The 20,705-nt window shown below is 34.3% G+C and overlaps 1 protein-coding gene across 1 annotated transcript in view; it reads right to left on the reverse strand.

Annotated features, from left to right (window-relative positions):
* Positions 1 to 5,490: 5,490 nt before the first annotated feature.
* The window catches only part of MS3_00010316 (uncharacterized protein), a 57,163-nt gene continuing 41,948 nt past the window's right edge, over positions 5,491 to 20,705 (reverse strand). The window contains exons 7-14 of the mRNA XM_051218678.1: positions 18,054 to 18,146; positions 16,580 to 16,650; positions 16,043 to 16,250; positions 15,332 to 15,412; positions 11,562 to 11,723; positions 9,470 to 9,543; positions 8,620 to 9,292; positions 5,491 to 6,260 (exon numbers count right to left, since the gene is read on the reverse strand). Of these exons, the coding sequence (XP_051070600.1) occupies positions 8,734 to 9,292; positions 9,470 to 9,543; positions 11,562 to 11,723; positions 15,332 to 15,412; positions 16,043 to 16,250; positions 16,580 to 16,650; positions 18,054 to 18,146 (1,248 nt within the window). The 3' untranslated portion in view covers positions 5,491 to 6,260; positions 8,620 to 8,733. The remainder of the gene's footprint in view (positions 6,261 to 8,619; positions 9,293 to 9,469; positions 9,544 to 11,561; positions 11,724 to 15,331; positions 15,413 to 16,042; positions 16,251 to 16,579; positions 16,651 to 18,053; positions 18,147 to 20,705) is intronic.

The raw sequence follows: 20,705 nt of genomic DNA on the forward strand, positions 1-20,705 counted from the left end.
GCGAGTTTTGAACGTAGGACCAATCAGTCTCGCGCCAGGCACTTAAACAACTAGACCACTGAGCCGGCATCCAATGATGTTAATGTCTAATAATTTCAATGGTTGAGATCATGAGTCAGTTGAAGCTAGACCACAAAAACAATGTAATAACCACTCTGGATAATAAATCAGTATTACTAGGGTAGGTTAAGAGTATGAACAAATTGTTGACCTTTTAATTTTCATATAAAAATGTCTTAACAAGTATATGTGTGATCAGATTGTTCAAAGCATATTGCGCAAATATGTCATATAATTCTGATAAACTTCGTCTTGTCATTGCGTAATCGAAATAATCTTAATATTAAAAATGACATGTTTGTGTCCAAGATTTAAAATAGAATCATGTAGTTGCTTGTGTGTAGGACTATGATGTGATCCTACATCATCATAGACAAAGTATAAAAAAAGCAAAATATGGATGAACAAATTTAACATCAGCAAAGTATTCAAGTAAGTTACACTTATATGTGTGGAAAATTAACCATATATTCTTATCAAGAGTAGCAAACACTAGTGGATTACAATATCTTATTGACTATTAGATCGTCTAGCATATAGAAGCATATGTAGAGATTTGAGTTCTTATAAAAATAAGAACTGTAGAATCTGAAATATTTAACTTTTGAACAAAACTAGGTTTATATTCACCTGTTAAATATGTTTTTATCAGTATAGGGGTTGTGGAGATTGTTAATTTTTTGATTAAGATCACGAACCGATTGATGTTAGACCACCAATGAAAACCTGGAAGCACTGGACGGCCGTTTCATCCTAGTATGGGACTCCTCAGCGGTGCGCATACACGATCCCATTAGCGGGATTCGAAACCAGGGCCTTCAGTGGTCCAGTAGGTTAAGCGTTCTCACGCGAGACCGAAAGTCATGGGTTAGGGGCCCGTGTGCATGATTGTGGGTGTGCACTGTTGAGAAGTCTCATATTAAGACGAAACGGCCGTTCAGTACTTCCAAGTTTTCAATGGTGGTCTAGCTTTAATGGACTCCTGAATCCAATTATTAAAGAACTAAATTTTTCAGTAAACACATTAGCAAAATATTCATAGGTTAAACGTCTCATTCCAAAAACTGACTAATTTTTTCAGCTTTTGTCGACAGCACATACACATTGAAGTTTTTTTGAAAAAAAATTGATTTGTTCAACTAAACTCTATGACTTAATAGATGATTGAGGACGTGTATCAAAATGATTAAACATCACATGATAAATATAAATTCAACACACTAGGCTATAACATTAGCAAGAATGTTGGTAGTTAACATTAAAGATTAGGTTTAGTCAGTTAAAATCTAGGACCCAAAACAGATAAGTGAAGCTAGTCATTGACTGAAGTTTCAAATGAATTTTATGTATTGATTGATTAAAACAATAGTTGTAGTATTACAGAAACATATATACAACTAGCCTTTCTACATGCTAAACAATAAGAGATATTAGTAGGACAGTGCTATTTTGTATACACAAATGTGGTGTTTGAATGAACTAATGATTCCTTTGTATTTGTTGAATGCTTGATTTCGAATTCCAAATACAGTACATTCGTTTGTGCTTATCTAGTACTTCTTGATCCGATTACGTTATTTCTGGGATTCTTAGTTCATACTATAATCCAAATACTCCTGATCATCATAACATATCAGATTCAAATCGAAATACATTGACTGATCTCTTTTCAACCAATCAACGATAACAGACAAAATGAGATGCTGGGAACTTTTGAGTGAATCCTATATAATCTCAAATGGTTTTATTAATATATCTCTGCTTTTTGGTTTTATTAGAATAGACATTATTCTCTTTGAATTCATGTTCTGATTCAGGAAAAGTTGAGCAAATTATAGTATCAAAAAAAAACACTAAACAATTAGAAAATATAATAGAGACAACTGACTGAACTTATGATCTAGATTTAAAAAGTACCACTCAGTCGATAAAATTAAAACAGATGAAAGGAAGTTCAGAATTTTAATTCCGTGGCTGGTAGAAGAGTGATTTAACCACAGAGCTATAGCTCACAAAGTGACTATAAGTCAATATTCCCAACAAGTTATAACGAACTTATAAATATAAGTAATATTACACAACCAGCATTTCACTGTCGTCGAATTTTCCAGAAACTGTGTAGGACTGGGTACAGAATAGTTTCGTTACAAGCCCAACTCTAATAAAACTTGGTATTTGTGTACAGAGGTTTTACGTATGAATTTCCACTACGCTAGTTCAGAGTAGATTTTGTATTTATAATGAGATGCACAAGTTTACTTTATCTAGTGGTCTGCTCAGTTCACTCGGTCATGTATTTCTCCAACCGTAAGAATATCACGATTTGTGGTAAATAATAGTTATGTATGTAAACCCTATATTATACTTCCCTTTCAAGTCAAGCGTAAACACTAGAGCAATTTGTATAATTTATTCATTGTTTATCCTCAGAAAAGTGTTTATTTTGAAATTCATCAATCAGAATATATATTACGCTAAACAATATCGTATCTCATTCAGTTAGTGGGTGAATGATGAGTATTAGCATAATTTTCACCAAATATTTCATTTCGGAACTTAATATTTTAATCCAACATGTTCAACTGCACCACACTAGACATATTTGTATGGGAATGAAATAACGCTTGGTTTTCTCCCTTACAGCAATGGAACACTAATTTATCTAAGACGAATACCTACACAAGATACCCTAACAGTGTCTATTCAACAGGTCTTCAACACAGCTCGGATCAAGAACACGTGACTGGCCTGACTAGAACGTGAGTATACTTCAATGCCAAGGGTTAGAAAACATATAACGCATCCATTACCTGTCAGATTAAGTAAACAACCAATTACTATTTTCCTCACCCAGACAAATATAGATAGCTTCGGAGTACTGAAATCAAATCTCTAGTGTCAATTATGCACTAGTATACAGTACTCTAATGATGAGCACGCAACCAACCAGCCAGATTTCGAGGTTCAAGCTCTGATAAAAAAAACTTGTCTAAATCAACCAAAACGTTTTCTATATCTAAAAGAATTCCTGAATAATTACCAAAAACTAACAAATGAAATCGCGAAGTAAACTTAATCAACTAATCTTTTCGGTTCATTTGACTTTCTTCAGCATGATGTTATTTTCTATGTCATATAAAAACACAAATATACAGGAACTACAAACCCTGAAATAAAGCTGGATGATTCCCAGATGAATTTTCTACACTTCGCGACATGATCTAAGATCAGTTATGAGAAACGCTGAAAGTTGTCTATATAGAAATTATAATCCTGTGTTCAAAAATAACTAGCTATCAGTTGGAATTTTCTGAAGCTCCGTTTTAGTTGGCCTGTAAAATCAACTGGAATTACTAAGGAATTCAATAATAAACTGTCACTATATCATGAATTGAAGCCGGAAATATGGACCACACTGGGGTTTCAACGCAGTGATCTAAAAACATCGTGCTTGACACGAGTCAGTCAGTCAGTAACAACGTCGAACTTCGTTCGTACGTACGTACATCAGTTCGAGTTGCCACACCACATTAGTACACAGATACAATTGTCAATTCAAACACCGTAGTGGTAGAGGTAATAAGAGTATAATCAGTAATCAGGAAAATTAGTGTTTGGAGATGTTATTTAAAGAGTATAATACAGTAAAATAAATTTGGGAAGAGAAAAAAAGGGACAAGGAGGAATAAGGAGATCAAAATTTGGGAAGAGAAAAAAAGAGACAAGGAGGAATAAGGAGATCAAAATTTGGGAGAACACAAAGAGTGTATGCACCTGCTCCATTGCAAACGATTTTGAGCCATGTCATTCACGGTCTCTAACCATCGGTTGCTATCATCTCGCGGTCCCCAAACAGGTAGTCTACACCTACCAACATGACTCAGTCCACTTGTCAGTGACTTCATGGACTTGTGCCATGTTTTGGTCTGGCCGCCCCTAGCTTTCTTCCAACCTACTCCTATATCACTGAACATCGCACGTCCAGGCAGTCGGTTGTTGGGCATACGTAACACGTGTCCCAGCCATCTCAACTGATGAAGTTTCAGTACTTCATCAATTGATTTGCCATCCTTACCTAGTACCCGTTTCCTAACAACTGTGTTACTTACTCGATAGTCCCAGGATATACGAGCAATATTTTGAAGACACCTATGATCAAATACTAGTAACCTACGAATATCCTCTACTCTTACCGGCCATGTTTCACTGGCATAAAGTAGGACGGAACGAACTGCTGCACAGTAAACCCGTCCTTTGGTTGATAGACGGATATCTCGCCTACGCCATAAATGACGCAAGTTGGTAAAAACTAGTCGAACCTTCTGTGTCCGTGCTGAGACTTCGTCACACACCAGACCACAGGGGCTGATGAGACTTCCAAGATAAGTGAAGCGGTCGACACACTCAATTACTTCACTCCCTATCATTAGTTCGGGCGTCAATGCAACCCAATCCTGAAGCAATATTTTACATTTCGAGGGGGAGAATCGCATCCCGAACATGCTTGCATTGTTGCTTAGAGTGGTCATAAGACTCTGCATTTTGTCAGCGTCTTCACCAAATAAAACTATGTCATCAGCATATTCTAAGTCAACAAGTGAACCTCCCGGCGGAAGTTCAACCCATGGAAATTTAGACGAGGAAAGTGTTATCTCTAAAAGTACGTCGACGACAAAGTTGAACAAGAATGGAGAGAGTCGGCAGCCCTGACGAACACCACTTGAGGTAATCAATTTTGATGACAGTTCGCCATAAGCTCTTACTCGACCAGTTGTGTTCGAGTAGAGAGCCTTTACAAGGTTAATGTACTTCTTTGGTACTCCTTTCAGTGACAAACACTGTCATAGAACCTTACGATCGACAGAGTCGAATGCTGCTTTAAGGTCGAGAAATACTATGATTGTGGGGCGTCTGAACGTGTGTCTGTGTTCTAGAACCTGACGTAGTGTGAATATGTGGTCTGTACAACCATGTTTAGATCGAAAACCAGCCTGATTTTCTCTAGTCTGCTCTTCACGAGCTTTAGTTAGGCGTCGAAGTATTATTGAAGCTAATATTTTAGACATTACATTAGTCAAACTGATTCCTCTGTGATTGTCACAAGAGGACTTTTGTCCTTTCTTAAAAACTGGCACAAGCAGTGATTGAGACCAGTCAGATGGGATTACGTCTAGTTCCCAAATTCTACCTAAGACTTCAGTTAATCTCACTGAGGTGATCTTAATTCAACGTAACCTTTTGAATCCATACCTACTCGTGTTAAAGTAGAACGCCAGAAGCATCAACTAATACTCTTCAAATTTTCAAATAAATCCTATGTTCATGACGAAAACTACTTACAAAATATACAAACTAACCGATTAGACAATAAACTCTTCCCTCTACCCCGATCTCGAGTAAAACATGGTTTGACAAGGGAGAACAACAACAAAAAATCTCCATTCTTTTTATTCAAAAGGTTATTTCACAATTATTAAAACGAAAAAAAATACACAGTGGGGATGTCGGTGTTAAGCAACAAAAAGACATGCAAACTTTACTAATGGCGTCATCGAAACTGAAAAGAAAGTCAGGCAACAGACGCACGAGTATGTGGAAGAGAAGAAAATATTAAAAGAGAACGGTGATGGTGTAAAAGTTTTATACATTGAAGTTGGTAAAAAATAAATTATACACCTGTTATTTCATTTCAGGGTCGATAAGAATAAGAGAATTCATGAAATACCAAAAGGAAAGGAGAACCCAAAGGTGATCTATTTATTGCATGATCGGTTGAGTTTAAATTTAACAGAATAATAATAATTTCTGTAAACATATATATATAATAGAGACGTATATAATAAATTACATTAGAACAAATGGATAAACAAATGTAAAGATATTTTATTTGATTGTATGAAATACATTTTTATGAGGTTAAACAATTCATTCTAATGACGAAAACCTCACGATGAATCACTATAAAATTGTATCGTCATAGAACGATGATCAAATGTCGAAAAGAATTATACAATCGCACTATCTAGTTGAATATAATGAACAAAGTTATTTTCCACTCTTTATTGTGTGATGTGATTTTCTTACGGAAGAGCAAAAGAATTATACTTAAAATTTTAAAGAAAAACAAATGAGAAAACGGTGGTGTTTACAACACATAATCCATTTAATTGTTCAATGTTCGAATGATCAATAAACGAAACCTAGAGATAGAATATAACACAATATTATAATGAAAAACTGAAATTAATCATATTAAAATGTGAAAATATATTACAGGAAATTATGCGATTGTGATATGTGAATATGATGTTAACCACAAATAAATATTATCTAGAAAATAGTTGAAAAGCGGAGAACATCAGATAGTTAATTTATAACGAATATTGCACCGCAAATATATATATTTGCGGTGCAGTTACTTCTCGATTCAGGTGGACAATCAAAAGCTTTCTTCATACTCAATTACCCAGTTGGACTAGCGTACAGGAAGCTTGTTAACAGTATCACAGTTGGACATCTTATAACGAAATACAGTGTTTTCAGTAAAGTTACATTTTCTGAACAGTGGTCGAATAATACCGATACAGGATCATAAGGTTGCAGCATTATAGATTCTCTCGGAGAAGTTAAATAAACAGCAATAGCGACTTCAAAGGGCAGAGGATACATACCAGGCAAGGAAACAACCCCACAACCTATTGTCTTATCGTTACGGAATGTGTTGGCAGTGAGCTATCCCCAAATGCAACTCACGAAAAGGCAAATCAATATTGATCAAAATGAATTTACGATTCACTGAATTATTCAGTGTAAGCTCTGCTCATGAACTTCCAATACATTCTTACTATAATTTGTCTGCCTTGAAAAATACTCAATTCATAAAACCTAATCACTGTAATTTGTATATACTCGATTAAATCATATGTATGTTGTTTACACAAGGGCCATCATCAGCAACTGGTCTTCGTAAAGAAAAAAATAGGGAGAGCAAACAATGCTGACGAACATAACTTCGACTTTTCAACTCCGGTGATAGTTAGCCACATGCTCTTACTCGCCCAGTGGTGTTTGAGTAGAAAGCTTGTACACGATTAATGTATTTCTTTGTTAGGCCTTACAGTGGACAAACGCTGGCATATAACCTGTCGATCTGGAGAAACAAATGTTACCTTAGAGAGAAATGCAACTGTGGTTGGGAGTCGGTAAGTATGTGTGCTCTAGAAGTTGGCAAAAAGCCAATATTTGATCCTCGAATCTTCACCAAGGTCTGGAACCAAACTGATTTTGCCGAGTTTACTCTTTATGAGTCCTAGTCAGGTTTCGGATGACTATTGAGGCTAATATTTTAAAAACCATGTTATTTGAACTGGATGCATTTTTGTCCTTTCTTATGTACCGGAACAGTCTGTGATAGCAACCATTTCGGTGGGATTACGTCCAGTTTCAAGACTAACCAAGATCTCAGTCACCTTAACAGCTAAAACCGTACCTGCTGCCGTCCCTCGTTTCACACTAGATATGGCTGTTTCTAATTCTATAAGAGTTGGGAAGTTTTATTTGAATATCGTATTCAGGATACATAGAAAAACTAAGTGACTAAAGAGTAGGCGTAGAGCAATTAAACTGCTCTCCAGAGTATTTTGCTCATTGTTCCAGTTTCCAGTGTTAAAGGTGGATCATTGTCCCATCTTTTTCAAAAATATTCTCACCAACTCTTGCATACTGAATAGCCGATTCTTTGATAAGTATGAAAAATTATCTACCATTGCCTATAGCTACCACCTCTTTCACAGCTTTGCACCACCGTCCGCAAACATTAAGTAGACTTTGTTAATCTATGTTTAAACTATCTCCATTCCTTATTATGTTCGGAGCCTGTAAGGCCCACCTACGTGTCTTTCACTTTGGTTTAAACTGCCTACTTTGGTGTTTAAGTCTCGTGCTACGATTACGACATACGAGCGTTTGGCTTTTTTTAGGAGTGTAGAAAGCTTCCTATATAACTCATCCTTTAGTTCATCAGAATCGCAGTCAGTGGGAATGCAGGCACAGATAAAAAAAGAAAACGGTTTGTACTATTGTCATTCAGTGTTCCCATTTAGTCGGACAACACATAGGCGACTGTCTATTAGAATTCAGTTCAGGAGAGCGTTTCTCTTTTGAACTTAGTGTTATACACCAGAGAGGTCATAAGGGGTGGAAATCACGTCTCCAGATACACGAAGTGTAAATAGTCCTAGTTTCCTATATTGATTAAGTAAGTTCAAGCAGACCAATATACATAGATCTTGTAGGTCTTTTTTGGAGATACAGCATGCATTGACCAGGGGATATTAAACAAGAAGGGAAATCTGTAAAATCCATTATATTTCCCAACCTAATAGTGAAGAGTTATATTTCACATGATGGAATATGATTATTGTATAGACAGGTCGATTCACTAGTTACAGAAATCCCAAGTAGATTTAGAAATGATCAACATTGAATTCAGATAAAATTAAGCATAAAAAGAGGAGAAAACTGCAAATAACAAATAAATACACGAGAAAACGAACTTACTTCTTTGAAAATAAAACGGATTTTTGCATTTTCCTCTTTCTCCTGCTTACTAAATTCTGTATTTGTATTTATTAGATATGAACCTACTACTACTACTACTACTACTACTTACTACTAACCAACAACTACTGACACAGATAGATCATCGGGATTTTTCGTAATATTTGACAAAACATTTTCAGAATTCTGTGAATTCGGAGTCGGTACTGAATTGTCCATAATAAGATCTTGTTGTTGAGTAGCATGATGATGATTGTTTACGGCAGAGTTATGTGAATTACTCACTGTAGCACAGCATTGTGACAAACTTGACGATGATAGCGATGAAACTGAAGCATGGTTAGCAGTAGCTGAATCAATGATCCCAGTTGATAGTTGCTGATTCACATCCATATTGTTATTATCATTATTATTAGTAGTATTAGTAGTAATAGTAGTATAGTTAGTAATATCATTATTTGATGTTTTAATAGTTTTGGTTGCTAAATCACAAAATATGTTCAAATGATCATTAGTTAACAGACCATATTTCGATGGTTTAATATACAACAATAGAATCGAAGCTAAATGTGGAAATGACTCCATAACATAATCACATTCATTAGTGGCATTATTAATGCAAGTACGATCAATCAATGAATTGGCATAACTGAAATACGCTCCAAATTGAATACTTGATAAACATAAATTTAAAAAAAGAAATAAACAACAAAGGGCTATGACATATATATATATATATATTCATATGACTGCACAAAATTTTTAATATGAAAACCTAATTTATTATTATTCACTAACTGGTTTGATATAGTATTGATCAAGTTTATTGAAAAGGTACAAATAAACCTACAAATCTGATGGATCAGTGGGGTTGGAGGCACGAGCACATGCGTCGAGCAAACAAAAAATCAAAGATAAGCCAAGCTAAAACAACAGAAAAAAAAACACACTTCAGATTAAATTATTTCGAAATTTGAAAAATTCCCATATTTTAAATTTAGAAAAACATAGATGTAAGCGAACAATATTGTTTTCGATTAGATCCTCATCAGGCTTTACTCTAATATACAGTAATATTTATATGCATATACGAAATTATTAAACTAATCAAGGTACTTTATGAGTCAATGATAACATTGATTTAAGCCTTTATTATTCTTATCAAAAACTAGTAACACCAGTCATCACACTATCAATTTGTACTTTTCACTTATTATGTTTATTTATGTAATCATTTCCATTGTTATCATTGTCTCATAAACTGTCTTTATTAGTTTAATAATTTCATATGTGCATATAAATATTACTGTATATTGGAGTAAAGCCTGATGATGATCTAATCGAAAACAAGATTGTTCGCTTATATATGTTGTTCTAAATTATTTCAATCAATAAAATGAAACAGTAGTGTAATACAAAAGAATGGACAGTTAGAAAGTAGAGAGAACACTTCGATAGGCTGATTATTACTGATTTTACAAATAAATTTGGTTTCGTATCACTTTGCCTTAATATAATTTTATTCAAAAAGAGTCGTATAGCTATATAAAATGTAGAAAATACGACTGTTACAATTACAAAACAGGGTTTTAGCTGTCCTACTCTGGACACTAGATCAATACAGTGGGGCTAGACAGTGTAATTATTGGTCCAATAGATCACGGATACTTGATCACCTAAACTCAAACACTCAAAGTCAACAAACAGATATATAGGTCAGAAGGGCGGTGTATTATCAAACAATAGAGAGTATTCAACAAGCAGGCTCACAGTGGAACAAAAGCAAAATCGTTTTTGTATATAGGGTAATCATTTACGTTTGATGTACCTGACTGGATATGTTTTTCCTCGCTCATTGGGCAGTCAAAACTTCATTTAACTGACATTTCAATGAAGAAATTAAGTACTTCGTTTTTCTCTTTCAATCTGATGAAACTATGCACTCAGGCGAAGGTCATCTTGATTTGTGAAAGTTAGGATAATCGGTTAAAGCTGACCATCGAAACGACACAAAATATTACTTTAACTAACTAAATAATTTACATATTCAGTTAAGCTACACTTAGGCTACAAGTAGTTGTCACTTGTAAACTGCTCTTATTATGGAAAGATATATCTTCTCGTGGGAACTAATTTAGTGCTGAAGGTCATATAGCACTAACATAGTAATGGCAGATTCTAAAGTGCAGTTACATTGAGGGCCAGTCACGTAAAAGCTCTTTACTTTTAGTTCTTACTACCATAATTTGAAATCTACTGAAATAGGCGAGATGTCCTTTTACTTTACTAAAATTAGGATCATCAGAGATGTTCGTTATGTGGAAAAAAACTTACTGGCAACAAATTTGGGTATAGCCAGTAGTATGACTATTAAGCTTCTTTAACAAAGCATAAAATTTATTTGAAATTAGATAACCTAAACCAGCTGACATTTTTTAACATAATTAGGCTGTAATTCAACATTACAAACATTTAGTCAACTGTTTATCTGCTTAAAACAATTTAAAACAATCATAGTTAATAAGTTGAGTATTAGGGGAAAAAAAAGTCCAAACATTCAGACAGATAATAGTATTTCGAACGATAAGTTAAACAAAATAGACTAAAACTCAATTAAGTCATACACATATGGTGTATTTGTCTAATCCATCAGTTTCTAAGAACAGTTTCAATGTATTTGTAGATGTCATTACCAAGTTTCGATTTGATTCTCTAAAGAAGTAGCTTACATTGAGGGATGAATCGTCAGAAAATTTAAAATTTAGATTTTTCCACTCATCTGGATATTACAAATATATTATTTTTATTAGTTGTAATGTATGTTATAAAAATGATTGAGGTAAAAGTAAAGTTGTTATGACGAAGTGTAAACGGAAAAATCTTAAGGAAATCAAAAGTGTAATATGTACTCAGTATAAGATTAAAATCAATAATTCACTTACTTTACACGATAAAAGAGATTTCAAATTATCAGTTATAGGAATAGTTAACTGTGAATCATAATTCATCTTTAATGCTTCAGGAAAGCATAACTTCAAGAAATCGTTAATATGTTTCAATTGATATATAATTTCACGTAAATGAGGATAGAATATGGAAGCAGCCTATATTAATATTAATAATAATAAAATTCAACAGTAGATTTATTCAAATTTAATTGCACAGATTGGCAAAACAACAAATTACAGTAATTTAAGGAATATTTGTGAAGAATTGTGTAAGCATTATGAACTGATATGCACTGAAGAAACACTGGAAATGATGAAACATTCAGAAGTTGTTTTACTGCAGCTTAGGATCCCTTAACAGTAATAACTCGACATGTATTGAGCATCTTTGTATCTTATAGTATAACATCCACTTAGTAGAAAGTTCACAGTGTACATTTTCAGTCGACTCGTGATACAGAGCGATTATACAATTAATCTGCAAACCTACATGTCCTTGAACAGTCAACTTTTCAGAGGTAATAGTCTAGGGAAAAATGGCTATTCAGTGCTACCTGGTTTTCATCAATCGGTACGTGACGCAGAAGCTGCAAAATATATGCAACTGTTGGAGTTGCCACACCATAACACCACAAGAAGATGGAAACATCAAGACAAATACCAGGGTAGTAGAAGTAGTAAAACTATCAGTGGAGGTAGAGAAGACTATACACGGACAATATGATTTTACAAGACAAAATGAGTTTGCAGGATAAAAGATAATTTTAGAACTGAATATCTACGATCAGTAAAACAGCGAGTGTGTCTGGTCCATATGGCTGGCTAGAGTAGTTTTTACGACGGAGCAATGAGCTGAAAAATACTAGAAGAATGGATCAAGTGAACTGATAATTTCCTAAAACAAAATCAAACATTAAAGATTCAAAGTGAATATATATCAGATTATCAAACTACTGTTGAATATCTACAAAATATCTCAGTGATGATGGGATTACGTACCAGATAACAATAAGAACAATACTTTCCGTGACAAGCCGATAATTATACCAACTAAAATAACTTTATTCTCAAGACGCTACTCCCCTCCCACACACACACATACATACACAGTGATACATTCCAAATGATCTCATCTAGTTTAATATTTCGAATAATACCACATTACGTCTTTTTATCTTTACCCGAGTATTTGAACATGCATAATGTGTGCGTCTGTATGATTCAGTGTATTTTAATGTCCTCAACAATAAAAGTAAACACGAGAATCAGATTACTTTGCTAGATGAGAGTTACGGTTACTGATAAGCACACAACTGGTCGCTTGAAGTTTGTCTTCTTTCGATACCCTATTTCGGTTGGTAAATACCTTATATTAGGCTACAGATCGTATCGTCCTAATTTTAAAAAAAAAACCCGTGGTTAGAATCTATAACGTAAAATGTCTAAAAATTGAAAACTTATCCTACAAAGTATAAAAATAAGTTGGATTCATACTGGTTCGACTATCTTAAATCAATAATTGAAATGTAGCATTTCAACTAGGAAGTTTTAACGTTGAGAAAACAACCAGCTGTGTACAAACACAACATAATTTTGTAGTCATAAGATAATGAATAAAAACTTGAAATAACTAATCTGTGAAAGTGGTTTTAATCAATTGGAAATTAAACATGAAATATACACATTTCGACGTCGATGTGATATATATATATATATATAAACCTTTAAGTATGTTCGATGATATCTTGGTCAACAGAAGTGGCGCAGTGATATTTAGAACGCAGATATAGCAGTTTGGTATTTTTCACGATGATTCCACAACAAGAATATTCCATGAATCAAAAAGTCTTTTCAATTATCATAAAACATGTCTCAAATCCAGCACTACTTAACACTACTGAAGAGTCCCATATTGGAACGAAACGGCCATCCAGTGCTTCCAGGTTTTCAGTGGTGAACTTGTGAATTCAACTGTGACAAAAAGAATGATAAATTAACAACCTTCAATAATGGAGCTTTCTATTAGAAAATTCAACAAAGCCAAGATTTCCAACATGATTCACCGATTACAACAAGCAAAAAACAAGGGAAAATAAATGACTAGATCAGGAGTTCCGTATAGTGCGAACCAAAGGACTAAATGACCATAACTAAATCTTATAACCGTCTAGGTTATTTGTAGGAACTGTAAAGTAACTTATCACAAGACAGTTCTAACTTAATCAAAAATTAGGACTTTGGATATTGTCAATGATTAAAGATTGACATTTTTGAAATGGAAAAGAGAATGGCAAATGATGAGTAAGAGAGCTTGTAAAATTGCTACATATGTACACAAGTTTAAATAAATTGAGGAGCGGTCAAAGCATGTTCAAAACACATCGTAAATACAACTATGATTAGTTCATGAGGAACGGGATACAAGAGGTTTATAATTTTAATATGCTATCAACGTCTAGAAAACCACTAAACGATTAAAGATGTTGACGGGGCTAATTTGTTTCACTTTGACGTCATGTTTTTTGACAGAAGTAATGGCCATGGTGATATTATGGTACGAAGAGAAGATTGAAACGACTTCGGTGAGTTTTAGACCATTGTCATCCGGTCAGAAAAGAGTTTGTAAAAGACTAGGTCACAGAAAATAAATAATAATAGTAGTGAAAAGGGTATATAGGTTTAGTATAATTAATTAAACTACTAAGGACTTTTATATGTTCTGTGTGGGAATCGGAAAATAACGACATATAAACTTGTCTAAACAAAGATACTCCCTGTCTTCTTGAACACTCATAAAGACGTAAATAAATTTGTATGAGTCCCCAAAATGTTTCTAGTTAGGATTGGGATAAGAAGCTGTTAATTACAGTTGAAGTCAAGAGACTAAGTGGTTTAGGGTTATGATTAACGCAGATTGTTTACTTGAGTGTTATATATAATCTACATAGAAAGAACTCGATACGTAAGGTGGTCAAATGTAAAGTAGAGTCTGATATGCATGTATGTAAGTTTAAGTTGCTATACTCTACTAACACAACGAGATGAAATTGCCGGGACAAATCCCAGAATAGTAAACGCAGTAACAGTCATTAGTGGGAATAGAAAGGATTAAACACTGAAGATACGATCCAAGAAAATATGAGTAACTAGAATGAAATAAAAGAAATTACGATGAATTCAGAAGCTTAGAATTTGGGGGAGGGAACCGAGGGATGGGTAAACCTGCGCCACTGCAAACGATTTTGAACTATGCATCCGATATGCTCAACACAATTCTTAACTCATGACGCTAAAAATTAATTTTTCAATATCATTTTAAACGTTCTGAATACCGTACAAAGGTATCTGCAATACTCGTTTTACGTGATACATAAGAAAAGCCCTTCATTCTCAAATTTTGTGTGAAAATCCAAAAGTTACTTCTCGACCTTGGTTGGCTCGTCTTTATGTGCTTACTTTAGCTGAGTCCACAAATGATTCGAGAAAACGATATATTAAAACTTCTACCAAATAATCTAATTAGTAACGCGATGATCGTCATTAAATCAGAATGTTTTGCCTGTTCACAATAAACTGTTGTATAATATAAGGAGCGGTATGCTCTATATTGCTTTTATACTCTATAGTTTTAAGGAACTAAAAGGATACATATGCTAATAATATTAAGAATGGATAAAAATAACAACTCTCTTAGGATATAAAAGAAAATATGAAGGATTGAAGAACGTGAGTGAAAGATGAAGAGTGGAGACAACATAACCTACTTCATTTATTGTAGTTGGCCAAAGCTGACGAAGTCGAAGGAAATCATGAATAAATTGTGACAAATAATTGATTTGAATTTTCTATAAAAGAAAAAAAATTTTAAATTCGAGAAGTATTAAATCTTGCAATGGTTAATACGAACTGAATGTATGAAATTATCAAGAAAGTGTATAAAATTGATTGAAAGAGGTGAATTTCAATTATATTAGTATCTCGATGTTAATTAGTTTGGTTTCGAAGCAATAATAAACAATCTGCTTACTGTATAGAATAGTCCAGAAACGATTCAGTACTAAACTACCAACTTTCGCTTATATACCTATTTATTAACATATATTGATTGTGATCAACCTATATAACTTATTTATGTAAACCACAACCCATGTTTTTTTTTAATATTAGCTCTCTTGCTATAAACAAATTTGTGCATTCACGTTTGAGCTAAACTTTGTAGTGAAGCTTAAACCGAACCAGGTGAAACGGAACTTGAACCCGCTACGTAGTGGGTGAAAGTCTACCATCCTAACCACTGAACTATTGGACTCCATTTTCATCCCTTTTTGACAACTATTTTATCATTTAGAAAGAAAGAAATTTTTTTAGAAAGATGTCTTTATTAGGAGAAATAGTGAGAACTTTAAAGTTCCACATAAAAATCCAATAGTTGAACTAAAAGTTTCATTTAAATAAAAAATTATGAAACAACTTACTGTCGGTAGATGATGTAGAGTTAAACACCATAGACGCATTCCTTTATGAATAGAGAAAAAACTATCTGGCAATGAAAACAGACCATTCTCAACGACTGATATGAATTCTTCTTTAGACGTGGCTTCGCTTGTTATCGATGATGACTGGAGTAGTCCACTGATTAGTTGATTAATCAGTTCTTGTTGATAATCTAACAGTCGGGAACGTCTATGGAAGAGAGAAGCAACCAAATCAAGGAATATATACACAAATAAAGTTTAAGAAGACGGAAGTGACAGAATCTTGTAGCTTTTTGTTAAAGCAGATGCAGATTATCCCTTTCTGGAACAAAGTCGTAGTATGAATGGTGTTTATTGTATATTTGATCATTAAGTTTGATTTCTTTTTGAGTGTTTTATTTAAATGTTTCCACGTTTTGAACTGTAAACAGGAACTTTAGCGCGATATAATATAACACAGTACAGCTCTTAAGTGAGGAAAATCAGGTCAGAAAGTAAAAAAATTATAGATCTACAAAAAGTATAGGGTATACTTACGCGTCATTTTCAACAACAACTCTTTTAAGAGATAAGGAAACTTCATCTAAGATCAGTAATATTGAAAACATCTAAACAGATGAGAGGGAAAAAAATTAGAGAAAAGATAAAAGTCACCAAACATTATAAGTAAGCATCTTTATATAAATAGATAATGTATATAATGATATTATTTACATTAGTTTTACTATTTAAAAAATTCAAAGCTTCCCGACAGTCTTGTTTCGTTTTCTGAAAGCTGTGTTAATTACGAACGACAGCAAGCTGTTTTTAGGGCAAAATGCAATTCAAAGAAACACATCCGTGCGACATATACACGACTATTCAACAATAATCCTTGATTGATGAGACAAGGTGTAGAACTCAGGAAAAAACTTGTCGCTCGAAGTCGGAAATTTAACGGGACAATTCTGTTTACATAATCAAGAAAATGGACTTGAGACATTTGATAAAAAATACTTAACGAGAAGCGAAAACAATCAATTAAACGACAACAAAGATCAGTGAGCAAATATGAATTGGATAGTCATTAAAGCGGGCTTCCTTAAACATCAGAAGTACCGTTTATTAACAAGGGGAAAACTAGATGATTTGAGGGCTTTTTAGCAAGCTTCTGTAATAAATTCAGGAGCTAGTTATTAAAACTTGATTACACTAAATCCAAGGAGCACCAATCTTATAATATTCAAGATACTCCATATCTCTGTGAGTATACCTATTACAATCCCTTTTTCCATTGTTGGAAAATAGGTTTGGGTGTCTTGATATTGACGTTTGTTGTACATCCGAAACGTGTATTGAAAACGAGTGCAGTACAGCAAATTCGATGCTTGCTACTCGATAAACATGATTCCCAAACAATTATCCAGGGATCCTGTTGTATCCTCGTCCAATTTAGCCGGGGGTCAGTGTCACACAAGCGGCATCAATCGATTGGATCCCATTAACACTTGTTAATGGGGTGCTAGAGTGGGTAGCCCCACAAAAATGAGAGAAAAATTATCTGCGGAACAAAGTCCTTCTGTGATGTCCGCCTATCCCCGACAGGTTACAACCTCTACTAAATCAAGGATATAGGATACCATCGGTTAAATGATGTCAAGAAAGAGCATGCGACAGATATTCTAGAGCTAGTCGAAGATTAGAATGCACAGATTGAGCATATAAGCATAGAGTAATTATAATTGCTTCTGGTAACAGTCTTATCGAAACGTTGCTTAAAGCAATTTTATTTTCAGGTATCAAAATAGAAACATAGAGTCTAAAAGGCGCCGATAAAACATCCACATACGCAACACCTAACAAAATAGGCACAATCAGAGAGAAAACAAATAACAACGTAACTTACACAGCAGAGAATCAAATGACGAAAAGAGAATTCGTTTACAATACACAGTTACACTAAATTTTAGAAAATATATAAAAGATACAAGCGCCAAAAAATAAAACGCCGACACAATAAACTAAAACATACACGTTCAATTTGAGCGAGAATCAGCAAACGCCGACGATTAGCCTTCACATCAGATGACTCAGAAAGTGCAGAAATATAATTAGAACAATCAACCTACAAAAAACGATAAAACAAATAGTAAAACATAATAACAACAACGGTAAAAACGTTTAAAATAAGATAACAAATAAAACCGACACACAGACGATCAATAAAAAAACAAGCAAAAGATGGTAACACCAGAATATATATGTCACATTAGATATCGTGAAAAATAATTCAACGCTCGCCAAACATTCAAACACCAATATTACAACGAAAAATCATCAACACAAAATCAACCCCATATACAAAATACTCAACATTCACATACACACACAAAACAAAACATGTACAACACACACTCCTTCATCATCATGTAGACAGAACATGGAACACGACTACGCAAATTAACATCGTCGTCCAACGAGAAATCTGTCCAACCATCAATGTCACTCTCATTACACCCACATATGTTAACAAGCAACAAGTGGATTGGTTGAGAGTACTTACATGCATTACACAAACTAAACCATCAAAACACACACAACCTGAACAACGGAAATATAACAGGGAACACCAGTGCTCTCCATTATCATCATTCACCAAACATTCAAACACCAATATTACAACGAAAAATCATCAACACAAAATCAACCCCATATACAAAATACTCAACATTCACATACACACACAAAACAAAACATGTACAACACACACTCCTTCATCATCATGTAGACAGAACATGGAACACGACTACGCAAATTAACATCGTCGTCCAACGAGAAATCTGTCCAACCATCAATGTCACTCTCATTACACCCACATATGTTAACAAGCAACAAGTGGATTGGTTGAGAGTACTTACATGCATTACACAAACTAAACCATCAAAACACACACAACCTGAACAACGGAAATATAACAGGGAACACCAGTGCTCTCCATTATCATCATTCACCAAACATTCAAACACCAATATTACAACGAAAAATCATCAACACAAAATCAACCCCATATACAAAATACTCAACATTCACATACACACACAAAACAAAACATGTACAACACACACTCCTTCATCATCATGTAGACAGAACATGGAACACGACTACGCAAATTAACATCGTCGTCCAACGAGAAATCTGTCCAACCATCAATGTCACTCTCATTACACCCACATATGTTAACAAGCAACAAGTGGATTGGTTGAGAGTACTTACATGCATTACACAAACTAAACCATCAAAACACACACAACCTGAACAACGGAAATATAACAGGGAACACCAGTGCTCTCCATTATCATCATTCACCAAACATTCAAACACCAATATTACAACGAAAAATCATCAACACAAAATCAACCCCATATACAAAATACTCAACATTCACATACACACACAAAACAAAACATGTACAACACACACTCCTTCATCATCATGTAGACAGAACATGGAACACGACTACGCAAATTAACATCGTCGTCCAACGAGAAATCTGTCCAACCATCAATGTCACTCTCATTACACCCACATATGTTAACAAGCAACAAGTGGATTGGTTGAGAGTACTTACATGCATTACACAAACTAAACCATCAAAACACACACAACCTGAACAACGGTAATATAACAGGGAACACCAGTGCTCTCCATTATCATCATTCACCAAACATTCAAACACCAATATTACAACGAAAAATCATCAACACAAAATCAACCCCATATACAAAATACTCAACATTCACATACACACACAAAACAAAACATGTACAACACACACTCCTTCATCATCATGTAGACAGAACATGGAACACGACTACGCAAATTAACATCGTCGTCCAACGAGAAATCTGTCCAACCATCAATGTCACTCTCATTACACCCACATATGTTAACAAGCAACAAGTGGATTGGTTGAGAGTACTTACATGCATTACACAAACTAAACCATCAAAACACACACAACCTGAACAACGGTAATATAACAGGGAACACCAGTGCTCTCCATTATCATCATTCACCAAACATTCAAACACCAATATTACAACGAAAAATCATCAACACAAAATCAACCCCATATACAAAATACTCAACATTCACATACACACACAAAACAAAACATGTACAACACACACTCCTTCATCATCATGTAGACAGAACATGGAACACGACTACGCAAATTAACATCGTCGTCCAACGAGAAATCTGTCCAACCATCAATGTCACTCTCATTACACCCACATATGTTAACAAGCAACAAGTGGATTGGTTGAGAGTACTTACATGCATTACACAAACTAAACCATCAAAACACACACAACCTGAACAACGGAAATATAACAGGGAACACCAGTGCTCTCCATTATCATCATTCACCAAACATTCAAACACCAATATTACAACGAAAAATCATCAACACAAAATCAACCCCATATACAAAATACTCAACATTCACATACACACACAAAACAAAACATGTACAACACACACTCCTTCATCATCATGTAGACAGAACATGGAACACGACTACGCAAATTAACATCGTCGTCCAACGAGAAATCTGTCCAACCATCAATGTCACTCTCATTACACCCACATATGTTAACAAGCAACAAGTGGATTGGTTGAG

The sequence above is a fragment of the Schistosoma haematobium genome, chromosome ZW (genome assembly GCF_000699445.3).
Source record: "Schistosoma haematobium chromosome ZW, whole genome shotgun sequence".
Taxonomy (NCBI): domain Eukaryota; kingdom Metazoa; phylum Platyhelminthes; class Trematoda; order Strigeidida; family Schistosomatidae; genus Schistosoma; species Schistosoma haematobium.